Below are 16525 nucleotides of genomic sequence, written 5' to 3'. Positions count from 1 at the left end.
CATAATCATCAACATACAGAATCAGATAAGAAAGCAGGGTGGCATAAAACTAATTTTGTTTCTTTATTGACAGTTAAGCGGCATAAAACAACTCAACTCTGCAGCAAAGCGAGCGAGCAGGCCCGCCGGCCATACAAAATATTGTACATGGAGCTCATTCTGTCCATACATACATGACCGGGACGGGGAACGACAAACAGCCTGCCTTCCTACAGGCTACAACTACAATACAATTTGATGCATGCGATTAAGTTCCTCTTCCAAAATTGCAATAGAATTATAGCAGGTCATGTCTACAATGACCAAGCAACAGAGCCATGTCCATGTTGGTTCACTTATTCATATACCCATCTTAACACAGCAACAAGTTCATCATATTGCCATATTTTCCACAAGACAACTTCAATTCCATTGAGACAAGAGGAGCACCTGCACCGGAGGAATTTCTTCGTGATAATACTTGGGCCCTAAACATCTTTTATCCAAATACATGGGTCAATAACATGTTCATTGTTCTAAAAAATTAGGGATGTGTTATGAATTGTATGTGAGCCAAGTCATTGGAATTTCAAAACAAAATCACACGTGTTGCATTATTACTGGCACATATCCTTCGGTAAGTCCTCAGGACCCAAGTATTATCCATTTCTTTGAGTCTCTGGTATTCTGCACCGGACATAAAGGTGAGAAGCAAAATCAAACATCTGCCTACAGCTATCTCATGAGAAGAGGATTACATTAAAACCTTGGGGTCTAAACAAAGACGGGACGCAACTATCTCAAAACGATAATTCTTCTGGCACTTCTTGAAATTCGCTCAACAGGAAGCTCTTGTACTTGTCTTCAAGATCCCCACCTGGGGACATGTAATACAACATTTCCAGTTCAAAATTATACCTACAAAATTTACTTAACAACAAGGGAAAGCAATAAAACAGTCATGAGGTTACTTTTAGCTTCAAATGGTGGGATGTTCTCGGACAAAGTTGATTGCACCAGATTAGCCAAATCTTTGCCTGATACATCAACAAATGAATTATATTGACTAAATGCATTTAAGTCTGCAAACTCCTTAAATTCACGTATAATCAATCATCACCAACTTATAAGTTAAAACTCAGATTTGAAACATGGTAGAAAAGTAGGATTTCATACTGCAGCTAGTTCAAGCGCTAGACAATTTTCTAGGATATGAGTAACTGTATCAAGATTCAAGAGGCTCGCTCCTATGACCTATCCAAAAGAAAGCTGAAAGTCATCCCATTTTCTCTTACCATTTACATTCTTTTCTTCTCCATTGACATTCAATAAGTAAGATGAGATCTTGTCATCTTGCAACTGCAGAACCACCCAGAAAGGTAAATTGTTCACATTATTGACAAATTCATAACACGGCATTAACAAATCTATATGAATGGGCAAAGCATATTATTAAAGAAACAATTATTATTTGACCTTGGACAGAAATGCCTTAGCTAGTTCCATTGGGTGAATAGACGAGGGGCCCTTGTTGTATGCGGGCATGAACTGCCCATTCTGATAACCAGCTAAGAAGTGATAAGCTGCCTGGCCAGGGGAGAGCTTTGAAACAGAAGGGATAACGCCAGTACTGCTTGAACAGAAAATAGAATAAAAAGCAACGCAAGGTCACTATGCGCAGGACACATTAGGAAAGAGGATTAACATGAACGGAAGCAGGAAGTGTGGGGTTTTCTGAAAGATTACTGATATGCAACATACTAAGAATGAACACAAAACAACCTTTGGATGACAGTTACAGTGTAGTGATATGTGTAAGATAACAATTTGGCTAGCACAGCCAAAGACCGATGCTCATTCCTATTCGAAACATGCTCAAATGGAACCGAACCATTCTTTACAAGATTCTATTACCTGTCAGAAGATGCAAGGACTACAACAGATGGGAACTTGAACAGATTTTGGCCACCAGTTTGAAACAATGGTGCAACACCTTCAGAAGAAAGAATTACACCTGCCTCCTTAGGCACCAACAGATGTCTGCAGCTCTTAAAGGTACCTTTGGCTGCAAATATAAGAATCACAGAATCACCAGACACTAGAAGCCTGAAAATTTGAACCTCCCATTGTAAATCACCCATGGTATAGTAATAAAGACTGTAATGCTCAGTAAAAGAATAGAGAACCTGTACCTTGCACATAGTGGAAGGCCTCCCCGTGCAAATATAACAGGTCCAGACAAGGCCGCTAGTGCTTCTTTAGTTACATTTAAATCTGAGAAGGCTTTACCACATAAAACAAGTGATGAACGCTCAATATCAGCAGCTATAAATCCATTAATTCCTTTAGATCCAAGGTCAATAACATCCCCAATTCCTGAACTGCATGATCAAATATATATCAATAAACATGTAATCAACATTGATGTCATGAGAAATTCTTAAAGCGTGTTTTCTTTTAGTTGGTTGCACAATGTACTCAACCAAGACACGTTAGATAATGAAAGTTGATTACCTTATAGAAGTAGCCACATAAACTGTCAAGGGACATGAATCGTGAGAAACTGCACGGGTGGAAGTCCCCCAGAGAATACGGGATAGTGAGAGCACAGCAGACGGACTATCACTTATTAAACGAACTTTTGCATCACATTTTGGTAATGAACCGATAGCACCGTCATGAACAAAAATGTTGGAGATGGATGATATATGACTTGTGACCTGATAATATGAAGTAAAAGGTAGTATAATAAACACGGCGAAACGAATGCAAGACAACAGAAAAAAGAGAAAGGAGAAGATTGAAACGTGCATGTTTCAAAAGCTTAGTGAACTGTGGCTTGGAAATTTGGGAAGCTCCTCCTCCTGCTGCTGCTGCTGCTCCTATTCCATGGAATGTCCTCTAACAAGAAGTGGAAGTCCTGACAATGATTCTAAACGGGAAACAAAAAGTTAAACAAAAAGAAAGAAAGAAAGTAATGATGATAATATTGCCAACCTGGAATTGTTGCACCCTTGTGCTGAAGCTGAGAGGAGGTCAAATTATGAAAAGCTTGGTGGTCGACAATTACACCTTTGCCGGCCAAAGCCATGCTAAGACCACACGAGAAATCGAGGACCCTCCCTGTCCCTGTCCCTGCCTCCGTCCCTGCCGGCCGTGCCCCTGCAATAAAGATTAAGCCATGAGTCAGCGAATCAGCAAGTGAGCTGCAAGGCTGAAACTGCAACTTTCTGCACATTCCAATACATGCATTTACATGAAGAGAGAGAGAGAGAGAGAGAGAGAGTGACGCACGCACGCGTTGGGAGGAGAGGAAGAAAGGCAGGGATGTTGAACTGAATGAGCCTTCAATGAACCGCTCCAAGTTGAAGTTGAGGATTCTCATCATCCTCTCTCTGTCTCTTCCTCTGTCTCTTCCTCTCTGTCTCTTCTTCTTCCTCTTCCTCTTCCTCTCTGTCTCTTCCTCTTCCTCTTCCTCTTCCTCTTCCTCTTCCTCTTCCTCCGTCGGCTATCCAGTGTATCAATATCAATTGATTTGGGGATGTCGGTCGTTTGTTATAATTGCCGTAAAATAAGCTATGCTACTAGCCTGTGCCGTTGTACGGCACCACCACCACCACAGAGTAGACTAGATTAGAGAGTTTTATTCTCTAGCCGGCGTCTGATAGTGATACCGATAGGCGGCGGCAGCAGGAGCAGCGAGCCCATACGACATTATATGGGCCTATTGGGCTCTAAACCAAGTCTGCGCCTTTCTGGACTCTATCTCTCACTACTACAGTAGTTCATAAAGGCATAAGCAGGGAGTTTCAGTTTTTTATATATATATATTTTTTAAATAAAAAAAATCACAAAAGGAGAGCTTGCTTGACGTAGAAGAAGACGCTGACAATTGAAATCGGAGCTCCAGGTCAGGTGGATCTCATCTCATCTCTTCAGCAGTCAGAGAAGTGAGTGAGTGAGTGAGTTGCCTTCAATTTGCTTTCTTCAGGTAGGATTAGGATTAGGATTAGGATTAGGGTTATTCAGTCTCATCACTTCCTATTTGTATATGTCTCGCTCCCTCTCGCACTATTCAGTTAGAAAAATTACACCTTCGTCAATCAATCAGGCAGACTACCTCGGTGATGGGAACACTGAGCTCCCAAATTTTGAATTTATGTCCATGGGAGAAGCCTCTTTCCTTCCATGTTTGTGGGACCCATGAAACCTTTACACCCCTTTCCTTCCCTACCACTTTTGATGCCGGATGCGGAGTCGATTTGAATTTCCTCAACACCACCGCTCCCACCACCTTCATGGATTCCTCTGGTCCTGCCCTCGCGCTCGCGCCCCCTTCAATTGCAGAGCCTCATGACGCCATGGAGTTTGAATCTCATGAAGCCGCATACACCTTCTACAAAGCATATGCCAAGTCCGTCGGTTTCGGCACTGCTAAGTTGAGCAGTCGTCGCTCTAGAGTATCCGGGGAGTTCATTGATGCCAAATTTTCATGCATCCGATACGCAAACAAGCAGCAGTCCGATGATGCCATCAATCCTCGACCTTCTCCCAAAATTGGCTGCAGAGCATGCATGTCAAGCGCAGGCCAAGTGGTAATTGATATGTTTATAGTTTCGTAAAGGACCACAACCATCAGCTTTTACCAGATCAAGAACATTTCTTTCGCAGCCACAGAAACACTGACCCCCTTAACAATGATGTTAGAATCCGGAGACGCAAGAGTTTAGCTGCAGTGTCCAGCCTCTTCAGTGCCTATCGAAATGTTGATTGTCTGGAGAGTTACTTGCGAAATCAGCATGACAATGGACGGAGTTTGGCTTTAGAAGCAGGGGATGCTCAACTGCTGCTTGAATATTTTATGCGCATACAGGAAGACAATCCAAAATTCTTCTATGCAGTTGATCTGAATGAAGAGCATGGGTTGAGAAATGTGTTCTGGGTTGATGCCAAGGGAATGGAAGATTACACTAACTTCAACGATGTTGTTTTCTTCGACACCACATACTTCACATACAAGTATAAAATACCGCTGGTTCTTTTTATAGGAGTGAACCATCATATTCAGCCCACATTACATGGCTGTGCTTTGATTGCAGATGAGACGGTTCATACTTTTATGTGGCTAATGCAAACATGGTTAATAGCAATGGGGGAACAAGCTCCGCGAGTAATACTCACCGACCAGAACGACGCCGTCAAAGCGGCTATTCCAACAGTATTTCCAGGCACACGCCATTGCTTTTCTTTATGGAACATAATGGAGAAGATGCACAGGCAGCTCGAGTTTCTAAGCATGTGGCATGATAGTTTTATGGAAAAATTTAGTAAGTGTATCTTCAAATCCTGGTCAGAACAACAATTTGAAAAGAGATGGTGGAAACTTATTGATAGATTTAAATCTTAGGGACGTTGAATGGATGCAGTCATTGTTTGAAGATCGTACTCGTTGGGCCCCTACTTTCATGAGAGATATATCCTTCGCTGGGTTGTCTCCAACTTCACAGTCAGAAAGTTTGAACTCTTCCTTTAACAAGTATATTCAAGGGGAAACTTCACTGCGAGAGTTTATGGAAAGATACAGAGCAATTCTTGAAGATAGGTATGAAGAGGAACTGAAAGCAAACTTTGATGGTTGGCATGAAACGCCTGAGTTAACGTCTCCGTCACCGTTTGTGAAACAAATGTCACTAGTGTACACACATAAGGTTTTCAAATACTTTCAAGTTGAGGTTTTGGGAGCAGCTGCTTGTCATCTTAAGAAAGAAAATGAAGGCGAGACATCAACTACGTACAGTGTTAAAGACTTTGAAGACAATCAGAATTATACTGTAGAGTGGAATGAATCAAAATCAGATATATATTGTTCTTGCCACTTATTCGAGTATAAAGGTTATCTCTGTAGACATGCTATTGTTGTTCTCCAAATGTCTGGTGTTTTCATCATCCCTCCCAAATATATATTGCAGCGATGGACAAATGCTGCTATGAGCAGGCATGCCATTGGTGAAAGAGTGGATGAAGTTCAGTCTAAAGTCCGTCGCTACAATGATTTATGTCGAAGAGCCATAATATTGGGTGAAGAAGGGTCACTCTCGCAAGAAAGTTACGATGTAGCATTATCTGCCATAAAAGAAGCGTGGAAGCACATGTGCAAGTTTAAACAACTCTATTGAGAACAATGCAAAACCTCATGATTCAGCAATGCATGGTGTTTGCGGTGTTGATGAAGAGAATCAATGCAGCACTACATCTAGTGCCAACAAGACTCCTAGGAGAGCCGGGTTCGGGAAGGAGGTGGCTAGGAATGGGAATAACACAAGCAAGAAAGGAAAGGTACCTGATGGTTTATGCGGTCATTTTCTTCATTGTTTTTCCATTTTGAAAATAGCTTTTAATTTGTTTTTCTGAATTTGGGAAATAGGTGAGTAGTGAAAAATGATAGAGCATTACTAAGGACTCAAGTTTGCTTAATTGGCATAACAGGTACCTCAGCTGGAAGCTACGACCGTTGCATTGACACAGCTCCATAATATGGCCTCAACACATGTGCATGAGAATAATATCCCTCAATAACTCAAACATTACCTTCTCTTTTAAAGAGAGACCTAAGACCAGTATGCCTGTACAGACGAACTGCTGAAGGACGGACTGGCTGCAGTAAAAGTAAAGGTCAGGTGTGGTTGCTGGTAAATTATATTTTGTGCAGTTTGGTGGGAAGCAGTTGGATTTCAATTGGTAATTCCCGTGTAAAACACTTGTTTTGTAAGTTGTGCATTTCATTTCATTTCGTGAGCTTTTTGTTCGACGAGTTGACTTGTTTGCGTGAGCTGTTAGAGAGTCGTATGTGTAATTCATTAGGAGTTGGGTTGGGTTGTATGGAAAGAATCATTTACTTGCAGAAACTTGATTCAAGAAGGAACGAACGATACGAGGTACGGGAAGCAAAATAGAGTAAAGTATTTACTCTTTTTCTTTTTCTTTTTTCTATTTCTTTACAGCATCTGTCGCTGAGCATTCCAAAATTCGATTCCTATTCTTTCTTTAGTCGGTAAATGGAGACAAAATGTGTAGACAAAATTTTGAAAATCAAAGAATATGAAAGTTGATGATTCATTTAGAGTAATGCTAGAGAAATTAAATTTGTAGCCTAAATTTGCAAACCAAATAATGTGTCACCAATAAGAAATAGGCACACTTATCAATGTTTAACCAATAATTCACTCATCAACTTTCATATAATTTAGTCTACAAAATTTAGTCTACAAATTTTGTTTTCCTAGCATTACTCATTGGCTTATTACTTAAGCGTTAAGAAATGTGTTTATTCATATTGGTAACATATCATTTAGGTTGCAAATTTTATCTCCAAACTTAATCTCCTTAACATTTCCCTTTTATATATTAGAGAAATATTAGGTCGACCAACTTTTTAGACTGCATTTGTAAATCATGTAATGTGTTACCAATAAAAAATTAACACGTTAATTAATCATGTGATGTATTACCAATAAAAAATGAGCACATTAATTAATCATGTGATGCACTACCAATAAAAAATGAGCACATTAATTAATATTTAACTAATAATTCTAGGATTGTGATATCTACACATTTTTTTTACTTCTTCCACACCTTTTTGGTTTTCGGTCGTCGGATCAGATGAATTGAAAAAAATCAACCAACACAATTAACAAATGGTGTATAATAAGTAAAAAAAAATTGTGTGGATAGTAGATCCCTAATTTTATCATCCAACTGTTAGTGTCAGACAATATGATTTAAAAAAAAATATTCTTTCTATCAACAATTATTATACAGATGGACGGTCCAAAGGAAAAAGGGAAAAGAATAAAATATATTGGGCTGTTTCCCACCCCCAAAAATAAGAAAAATATCATGTTTGAGACGTAAGTGGGTCCCGCCCACCAAAGGTCGCGGCGGTGCTACGATATATGAGTGCTCATTCTTACCATAGCAATACCAAACAAGCAAAAAAGCAAATCAGGTCAATCAGGAAGGAGGAGGAGGAAGAGATGGATCCAAGCACAAAGTCACTAGTATCAGAATCAGAAGCAGCACCGGTCCGTCGCTACCGCATCGGGTACGCCTTCGCACCCAAAAAAGAGCAGACCTTCATCCAGCCCTCTCTCCTCCACCATGCCTCCCGATACGGCATCGATTTCGTCCCCATTTCAATCCCCGATTCCACCACCACCGCCAAGACCCTGATCGAGCAAGGCCCCTTCGATTGCATCATCCACAAGATCTACGGCCCCCACTGGAACCAACACCTCAAGGAATACTCGTCCCAGTATCCACAAACGCTCATTCTTGACCCGCCCGAGTCCATCGAGCGCCTCCACAATCGGGTCTCCATGCTCGACGTCTTCGCTGCCTTTGAATTGAAGCCGCGTCAGTCAGGCGACAAGTTCCAATCGAAGATCTCGGTGCCCAAACAGGTGCCGGTTGATCATTACCCGGAAGGCGAAGAAGAAGCTAAGTTGTTGGCTGGGTTGGAGTTTCCGGTGATTGCAAAGCCATTACTGGCGAATGGCAGCACCAAGTCGCACGAGATGTGTTTGATTTTTAGTCCCAAGGGGTTGCGCAGTCTTCTAGCCGATACTAATAGTCCCATTTTGCTGCAACAGTTTGCGAACCACGGCGGGGTGGTGTTCAAGGGTTACGCGATTGGGGAGCACGTCCAGTGCGTCAAGCGGAGGTCGCTGCCGGACATTTCGAAGGAGCGGGTGACCGCATTAGAAGAAGCGGTGCTTCCGTTTTCGCAGATATCAAATTCGGCGAATGACGAGCATAATCTGGCTCATGATCCTCACGAAATGCCTCCTCTGGAGTTTGTTGAGGAGGCGGCGAAGAGGATACGCGTGGGCCTCAAGCTCAACTTCTTCAACTTTGACATGATAAGAGATTCGAAGGACCCCAACAGCTATTTTGTGATCGACATCAACTACTTTCCTGGGTATGCCAAATTGCCTAACTATGAGCATGCCTTTACAGACTTTTTGCTGAATCTGCTTTCAACTAGTAGCCATCCCCAAAAGCAAAAGGAGCTGCTGCAGCTCAAGGAAGAAGAAGGTGCTACCAGTTTCGAGTCCGATGTCAAATAAAACAGGGGTCATGAGGAGGAGTGGGAGGACGAGGGAGAGGAGGAGATTTGGCAGTTGAAGAGTAATAAAAATTGTGTTACTTGGATTGGATTTGGTTGGGTTTTTCCAATTTAGGTACCTCTGATTTCTTCTTGTGATGAGAGACATACATATGGTCAATGTAGTGGAGAGTGGTGAGTGCATGATATGATATTTAATGGGTCGTCATCATCATCGTCATCATCATGAGCATACATGTAGATACGAATTACATGTACGCTGGGTAACTTGTAACATGTATCATCATGTGCACAAATAAATATTTGAATAATTGCAGCAGCTACCTTTAAATTTGCAAATCATATGTATGTGTCTATATATATATGGTTTTGGTCTTCTTATTTTCCCAGATGCGGATGTAGCAGCTGATTGTTTATGAAATGATAGATTTTAGGCTAATTCTCCCTCACTTGGCTATCTCCCTCCCTCGTACTCTCACTCATTCACTGACTCTCGGCAGAACAAGGATGAAACAATTAATTTTGAGAATTTGGAAAACAAGTGCAACCTCCTTTCGTTTGATCCTCTGGAGAGTGTTAAAATTGAATAATGCATGGTTTGAATCAAGGCTTGAGGTGTTAATATCATCTTAAAACGAAATCGCTGAGTTTATATTTAAATCAGATTATTAAAGTTGACCATGCTCTCTGTCTTTGCATACAAGGTTGATGCTTAAATGGATGAATCCTTGTCCTAAATAATTTGAATTAGGATTCTCTCTCTTCTTATTTTCCTCTTTTTCTCTTACATTCTTCACTTAATTTTTTTTTATGTATAAGAAAATTAACACAAGATATTAACGTAATTTAATAATGATCATTCAAATAAGAAGGAAAAAAAGAAAAGAAGAATAATTTATACGTGCCTCTGTACTTGTCGTTAACAACTTCAGCCCTTCAGTCCAGTGTATCGAAATCGATATAACTGTCTCTTTCCTTGCCGATTCCCGATTGCTCAAACAAAATAAATAAATAAAAATCCAAGTCCAAGGTCCCAGTCAATTAATTTAAGCCTATAACACACACACACACGTGTCTCGATGGTCTGATTGGCACGTACGCATGTACGGATCCTTTTCTAGGGATCCGGAGTATCCCGTAATCTTGTTCTTCCATCGTGCATCGTACGGTCAGTTTTCGTTAAGTACTATTTGTATTTAATTTTAAATCATTTTTAATCACACGATATACGATGAACGAATATGATTATGAAATCCTCGAATTCTCAGGAAAAGATCCTGCGAGGATTCTTTTCCGTGAGAATAATCTATACATATTTGGCAAGGATATAGGTATATATGTTAGTTGCTTTTACAGCTAGGTCAATACTCAATATATTTATAGGGTACCCTTGTTGTCGTTGTACAAGAAGGAATTACCTTGCTCTTGTAACTTGAATTGTCTAATTTTTCACTTACCAATTTCAATTGGTGCCTGGTTCGCGCGATCTGTACCAATTACCATACATGCATCCACCGTTGTTGGGAGAGATTTTTCAATGTAATTAATACATAACGTGTCATTATACAAATAGTATGATATGTGTACTAAAAAGTTAATCACTTAAAAAATAAAATTTTCCACCACTTCTATTGAAACACGTGATGTATCACTTGTGTTCCCGTCATATTTAAAAATTTCTCTATTGTTTGGTTACTAATTAATACTATGGCAAAGATCCCCTCTGGGTCTCTAGCTCCAACTAATACTATCGAGAATTCATGCACGATTAGTAATCATGTCAGGCGGACGGACACAATTAAATAATAAATTACAAAAAGGGAAAAATTACACGGATCAAGCATTAAGTAACACCTGATCATCATGGGGATTGGGATATTAGGGATTGGGGGTGTACCATCATCAGTCGGGCGCAGGACCCAGGGCTCAGGACTAGTACTGTACGTAACGTTCTTCTTCCCATTGCATGCATGCTTGTATTTAACCGAGATATATAATTTATATTACATGGCCGTCCAGCAGGAGGAAGTTCGTGGGTTCCAGACGGCGGGGAGCATGAACTTCATGCCCTTCTCTCCCACGGCATTGTAAGACCCACCAGTAGCGCGGTCGACCTCAACCTTGCCGGTCTTCCCTGGGACAGCGCCGCTTCCGAAGATGTTTTCGCACGCGGTGCCGGCCTCGACGGGGTCGCTCTTTCGTCCCGGCTTGAAGAATCCAGTGTTGAATGGGTTCGTGACGGTGGCAGCCAAGCCGGAGGCGAAGTTTAAGAGCATGGCGTCAATGCCCATGTTGCCGTTGGGGGGCTTCACCGTCACTTGATTAGGCGTACCGTAGTCCAGCCTCTGGAATGGCCAACCGCAAGCCCCGGGACACTCGATTTCGGGGTTTCCGACGACAAGGTAGGGTCTGTTCTCAATCAAGCCGTGCTCATAGCATTTGCCACGGCACAAGCTGTGCACCGTCACCTGGCTCCCGGTGAAGATCACGTTAATAGTGTTGGGCTTTCTGGAGCCGGCCTTATTCACCAGTCTCTTGATGAACTCAAAGGTTATCACTTTTCCGATCGAGTACTTGTCGTCGCTCTGCTGGGTCCCCACCTTGATGCGGAGTCTGGGTGGGGTACCTTTACCGGGGTTTGGACCAGCGAACAATTGGTAGCTCTCGATGACGTCCCACCACCTGTGCACGGCGGCGACGTGATCGTTCTCCGTGTTCTCGAGGGACCTCAGGAAACTCCGGATCACGTTCTTTTGTTCGGCTGTGAACTGGCCGTAAAATAGGATGGAAAGGTTAATGTCGCCGGTCATCAGAGGCCCTCCGTGGTATGTGATGGGTCCGCCACCTCCAGGAGCTGGGACGCTGCCGCCGGCAGCAGGTGCTAAACCACCAGCGTGTACGACACCACCGGGTTTGCCGCCAGCAGTGACAGGTGCACCACCTTTTCGACCGCTACCTTTTTGTGCACCACCACCTCTGTGTGCACCGCCACCTTTGTGTGTGCCACCACCTCTGTGTGCACCACCACCTTTCTTTGCAGCACCTTTATTTGCAACGCGGCCTCTTCCCTTGTTGGAAGCCAATACCAAAGTAGTGGTAGTAATATCGATGAGCAATACAAGGCAGAGAGCGAGAGCTGCAAGCCGCCGGTTCCCCAGGCGACTAGCCACCACTGGGAGGGAAGATGATGCTGCCATTATAAATTTATTCCTTGTCTCTTTCTCTTTTTTTTTTTTTTTTTTTTTTTTTTTACCACTTTTCTGTCGTTTCCTCTCTTCCGTATCTCGCCCCTACATATATATGGAAGAAACGTGTATGTATGCATGCATGCATGCGTAAGGCTGGGGGCTGAGTTTCCCTCCGCCCCACAAATTAAGGGCAACTCTCCCTCGAAATATTTTATTATCTTAATTAACGGACACACCACAAGACTAGACCACACACTAATTTTGTTTCTGTTTCTGCCAATAAAAAATGAGTAGACTATATTTAGTTGGGGTTGGGGAGGAGGAAGGGAAACTATAGGGAGAGTTGCCAAAAGTCCCCACCTTTCTACCTATTAATGGAGGCTTATATTCCCCATTTACATTTTGGGCAATATATACTAACGTTACGTGCACTCCAAAAATTTTTAGGTATTTTTGACTGGAGCCTGGAGGGAGGCGGAGATGACCTCGTCCTAAATCTTATACAATATGTGAGTCGACATTTAATTAAGATAAAATGTACTAATGCGTCGTAGAACGATTCTTTTCCAGATTCTTGAGGTTGAGAATAACTTAAAGATTAAAAAGAACATATGAACAAATAATCAAGGATCTCACAAGTGACACCCTGCTTGTTATCTTTAACTTCATCCAAGCCAAGTACAACGCTACAACGCTTATTACATTGACATGTTATTCCGCGGTAAATGTAAATGTATATTGGTATGGTTAAACCTGAATGCATGGGTAGAAAGCAGCATTTATAACTTTGCATCAACATAACTTCCCCTCCTGCTCACTCATTGCTCATCGCCGTCCGTTGATCCAACCTCTAACATGAACAAACAAATCAAACACACTCATACCCTGTACAGTCCGCTGCAGTCAGGTTTCTCCTGTTTTGTGTGATCGATATATGGCTACGAGTTTCTTTACATTTCGCCCACTTTGACACCTTCCTGTCATCGTTCTTCCGTAGCATTGCAAGCAGAGACTTAAGACCATTCATCATACAGTTCAGTGTTCCTGTAACCAGCTCCCTGCAACATAAAACAATCCCAAAATAAAAATCAATAACCTGTTCAGTTTCTAAGTACTTGACAAGACAGAGACTTTATTTTTTACAAGTATATAAAACCACAATGTCACATGCATCTAAGCTATGGTTCTCTCCACTATTGCATGTTTCTTATTATCTTCTACTATACAATCCTTTCCCTGCATCATTTTGTTGAGGAATCTCAACAAAAAATGTGTAAACTCTACGTTTTTAATAGCTGGACATACAGGTATAATAACTTACAACTTCAGAGATTCAAGATACCTATATCTAGCAGATAAATGCATATTAATAACAAAAATTAATTGAAAACTTGGTTTTTGTTATGTCTTTCTCCTAATCTTTTAAACTTGTTTATATATTCACATTGCCTCTAAAGAATGCAAATCCATGCCATGGGCCAATCGAGTGAGCTAAACATGTCCACTGCAGGTAGCCAAAATGTTTTATTTTCTAAAAAATCTGCAATCATCTTTTATTAAAGAAAAAGAAAAATATTTTCTTCATCAAAGCAACATGGTATATTAGAACAAACCAAAAAAGAAGCGTGTTATACTTACAATGGTGAGCAAGGAGATCGGCCACCATTTACATAGTACACAAACAGATATGAATCATAATGCTGACCATTGATCAAGTAAAAGCCTTGCAACCTTCTTACACACATGAATGACATTTTTTTGTACAAATGGATTGCAGAATTATTGTAAGAAATGACATGCAAGTAAATTGCTCGGCAGGTTGGAATACTTGAGGCATATTTTATGACCTCACGAATAAGTGCTGAAGCTGCAAGTCCAAGGAAAAAAAATTACCACATAGTGAAAGAAAGTCTTAGCCTCCATATCAAAAAAGAGACAAACTTTTACCTATGCCAAGATTTCTGAAAGATTCTACTACTCCCAGTGTCAAAATGTAGACCAACGTCTGATCTGAATTTGATGAGTCGAAACTGAGCAAATCCCCAATCTACAAGACCAATGGTTTTTTCATAAAAGAGTTAGGGTAATTCAGGAAACTTGAACAAAACAATGCAGCAAACCATACTTCCATATACTTGCAAAATCGTGAATGTAAACCTCTGTAAATACTCCCAATTTTCCAATGACTTCAATTAAACCAGAAAGACCAAATAATAACCAACATAATTTACAGTTAGTGGTGATTCCTCCCCATAAATTCACACAGGAAAGAAAGAGGCAGGAATATAGAGGACATACCTCACTTTCTCTTGCAAGAACAACTCGTGCAGTTACAAATCCAATAAGTTCATCACTCTGACCATTTGGACGACTTCGATCAACAGCTGCCCATGACACAATATCATGTCCATTGACGACATTTTGGAAAAACTCAGCCTCATACCTGTAGAGATTGGCAAAACCTTTTGTAGAAAGCTGTGTCACGGTAGCAAAGAACATGCCCATGCGAAAGTTGCAGATGAGATTATGTACCTAATGGGAAACAAATCGGCATGGATTTTCTCTAAGATCTCAAGGTCAGACGGTTGTATAGGCCTATAGGATATGGCTGGACGACAGGGAAGTTTTGGGTTCACCATTGGGATTGTGCTGTCAATCCCCAGCAAAGACTTGATATACTTGGAGAATCTGCCCAACTTCTCCTTCCATTTATGCCACATCAGCCACAGAGGCCATGCAGTAGTTTACGTCAACTGCAAAAGGAATGACGCCTTCCAATAATTTTCATATTTGCAAATCATAAATACAAACAGCAATATGACATTAACAGGTTGAAAAACCTGATGTGTCTATGAAATCCACAAGCTAATGAAGATTGGCACCTTCGAACTTTCAAATATCACTAGGTTGCCTCAAAATTTAACATAGAACTATAGAAGTTAGCAAAGTGAGGTGGTAGATGATTTTCTAATGTCCCATTTAATTTCCAAGAAGAGATTTGAAAAAGAAATCTTCTTCGAAAACAACATTCAGGTTCAACTACTCTGCAAATTCCAAATTCCCTTTCTTGATCTCATATTTATTGGCCGCTTGAATGTAACTTCTTTGCTTCCAGAATTGATAAGAAAAAAATTGGTAAAAAGCAAATTGAGAATAACAAGTTGAGTACATTATCCTGTACAGTTGAAGGCGAGTAGTGTACCACGTGGAGGTAACCGACGTAAGGGCAATGTTTGCCAAGATAATAAGCACAAGAACCATTACAGAGCAGGCACGCTTACGCATTAATACAGGAAAAGAGGTGAAACATAAAATCATGGGTACAACAAGTATTTACCTGGACTGACGCTTTCCTTGACAGTGAGTGGGAAAAGGGCTCTCGAGATGTTATCTGCAGAGTGAACTAGGGACGTCATTGCTTTTGTTTTACCAAAAATCAAGTCATGAAGTTTATTCCATAAGAAAGATTATCAGAAAGGTTTATGGGAGTGAATACAGACAGGATCGTGTATATTCAAGTCAAGATAAGGAACACGATATATTTGGAATTAAGAATATGAAGAGAAGAGGGCAATTGAGTAGTTGGGAAATTGTGTAATGGTCCAATTGAATCGAATTCTATGAACTGGAAGGGCCTGCAACTGTAAGAAGAACATCTTACAATCTTCTTATGATGAGAGAGAGACCAAAGGCGACAAGAAACAAGGTCAATTCCTCAAGTGCATCAAACCAAAGTGTGGAGGAATGATGAATTGTCATAGGCAACTGATAACACAAAGTGCAAAGACAAGAGAAAGAAATCATGTAATAATACTAATAGTCTAATAGTAATACCAACCAAATTGAATCGAATTGAATTCTTAGAAGCAAGAACCGCGTATTAATAATACTTGTTCCACAGAAGGAAAAGAATATTAACAAGCAATGCCTGACCTGAAGAATAATTTGATAAAAAAAAAAAAAGAAGAAGACAGAAAGCAAACCCAGGTGAGAGATCTCAGTCAGGTTACCTTGGTGGGGTGGGGTGGGTGGCTGCGACGCCGGAAGTAAGGGAAGGAAGGATGGGTTTCTGTGAGAAAATGGAGATTTGGATCCACTAAGTTTGTCGTCTCATCTCAGCTCAAGCTCTGTCGAACAAGGAAACATCAATCCATCAAAATTCCAATCCAACGAGACCAAGACTTTGCAGCAAGGAACCTTTTCCCTTATTTTAGTTTATTCTCTCTTTTTC

General features: G+C 40.9%; 4 protein-coding genes and 1 pseudogene across 4 annotated transcripts; 2 read left to right on the top strand and 3 right to left on the bottom strand.

Moving 5' to 3' along the window:
- Window positions 1-60: 60 nt before the first annotated feature.
- Window positions 61-2792, bottom strand: LOC137734591 (uncharacterized). Its single transcript, XM_068473827.1, has 7 exons — window positions 2494-2792; window positions 2172-2360; window positions 1894-2085; window positions 1456-1609; window positions 1275-1338; window positions 951-1016; window positions 61-856 (listed from the first exon to the last, which is right to left on the bottom strand). Exons 1-7 carry the CDS (start codon window positions 2790-2792, stop codon window positions 780-782), a joined length of 1041 nt encoding a protein of 346 aa, XP_068329928.1. The 3' UTR covers window positions 61-779.
- LOC137734590 (uncharacterized) lies at window positions 2560-3694 on the bottom strand. The gene is made up of 5 exons (XM_068473826.1): window positions 3635-3694; window positions 3274-3487; window positions 2977-3141; window positions 2791-2911; window positions 2560-2699 (listed from the first exon to the last, which is right to left on the bottom strand). The coding sequence occupies exons 1-4, from the start codon at window positions 3692-3694 to the stop codon at window positions 2862-2864; spliced, it is 489 nt and encodes a 162-aa protein (XP_068329927.1). The 3' UTR covers window positions 2560-2699; window positions 2791-2861.
- Window positions 3448-7034, top strand: LOC137734589 (protein FAR1-RELATED SEQUENCE 4-like; annotated as a pseudogene).
- An 862-nt stretch (window positions 7035-7896) lies between these two features.
- LOC137733915 (inositol-tetrakisphosphate 1-kinase 2-like) lies at window positions 7897-9417 on the top strand. The gene has a single exon (XM_068473132.1). The coding sequence runs from the start codon at window positions 7935-7937 to the stop codon at window positions 9105-9107; it is 1173 nt and encodes a 390-aa protein (XP_068329233.1). The 5' UTR covers window positions 7897-7934; the 3' UTR covers window positions 9108-9417.
- Window positions 9418-12892: 3475 nt separating this feature from the next.
- Window positions 12893-16516, bottom strand: LOC137735170 (histone acetyltransferase MCC1-like). Its single transcript, XM_068474566.1, has 7 exons — window positions 16305-16516; window positions 15632-16059; window positions 14827-15047; window positions 14593-14737; window positions 14242-14341; window positions 13933-14161; window positions 12893-13352 (listed from the first exon to the last, which is right to left on the bottom strand). Exons 3-7 carry the CDS (start codon window positions 15012-15014, stop codon window positions 13163-13165), a joined length of 852 nt encoding a protein of 283 aa, XP_068330667.1. The 5' UTR covers window positions 15015-15047; window positions 15632-16059; window positions 16305-16516; the 3' UTR covers window positions 12893-13162.
- Between the last annotated feature and the right edge of the window lie 9 nt (window positions 16517-16525).

Source organism: Pyrus communis, chromosome 5 (assembly GCF_963583255.1).
Source record: "Pyrus communis chromosome 5, drPyrComm1.1, whole genome shotgun sequence".
Classification (NCBI taxonomy): domain Eukaryota; kingdom Viridiplantae; phylum Streptophyta; class Magnoliopsida; order Rosales; family Rosaceae; genus Pyrus; species Pyrus communis.
This window is presented reverse-complemented; position numbering and strand designations above follow the sequence as displayed.

Coding starts and splice junctions, on each gene's coding strand:
- LOC137734591 (XM_068473827.1), bottom strand. CDS start 2,792: ATGCACGTTTCAATCTTCTCCTTTCTCTTTTTTCTGTTGTCTTGCATT. Junction 2,086..2,171: donor GGCCTTCCACTATGTGCAAG/GTACAGGTTCTC, acceptor TCAAATTTTCAG/GCTTCTAGTGTCTGGTGATT. Junction 1,017..1,274: donor AGAAGAAAAGAATGTAAATG/GTAAGAGAAAAT, acceptor TTGATGTATCAG/GCAAAGATTTGGCTAATCTG.
- LOC137735170 (XM_068474566.1), bottom strand. CDS start 15,014: ATGTGGCATAAATGGAAGGAGAAGTTGGGCAGATTCTCCAAGTATATC. Junction 14,738..14,826: donor GCCGATTTGTTTCCCATTAG/GTACATAATCTC, acceptor CAATCTCTACAG/GTATGAGGCTGAGTTTTTCC. Junction 14,162..14,241: donor TTTCAGAAATCTTGGCATAG/GTAAAAGTTTGT, acceptor TTGGACTTGCAG/CTTCAGCACTTATTCGTGAG.
- LOC137734590 (XM_068473826.1), bottom strand. CDS start 3,694: ATGTCGTATGGGCTCGCTGCTCCTGCTGCCGCCGCCTATCGGTATCAC. Junction 3,488..3,634: donor GGTATCACTATCAGACGCCG/GCTAGAGAATAA, acceptor TACACTGGATAG/CCGACGGAGGAAGAGGAAGA. Junction 2,912..2,976: donor CAAGGGTGCAACAATTCCAG/GTTGGCAATATT, acceptor TTTCCCGTTTAG/AATCATTGTCAGGACTTCCA.
- LOC137733915 (XM_068473132.1), top strand. CDS start 7,935: ATGAGTGCTCATTCTTACCATAGCAATACCAAACAAGCAAAAAAGCAA.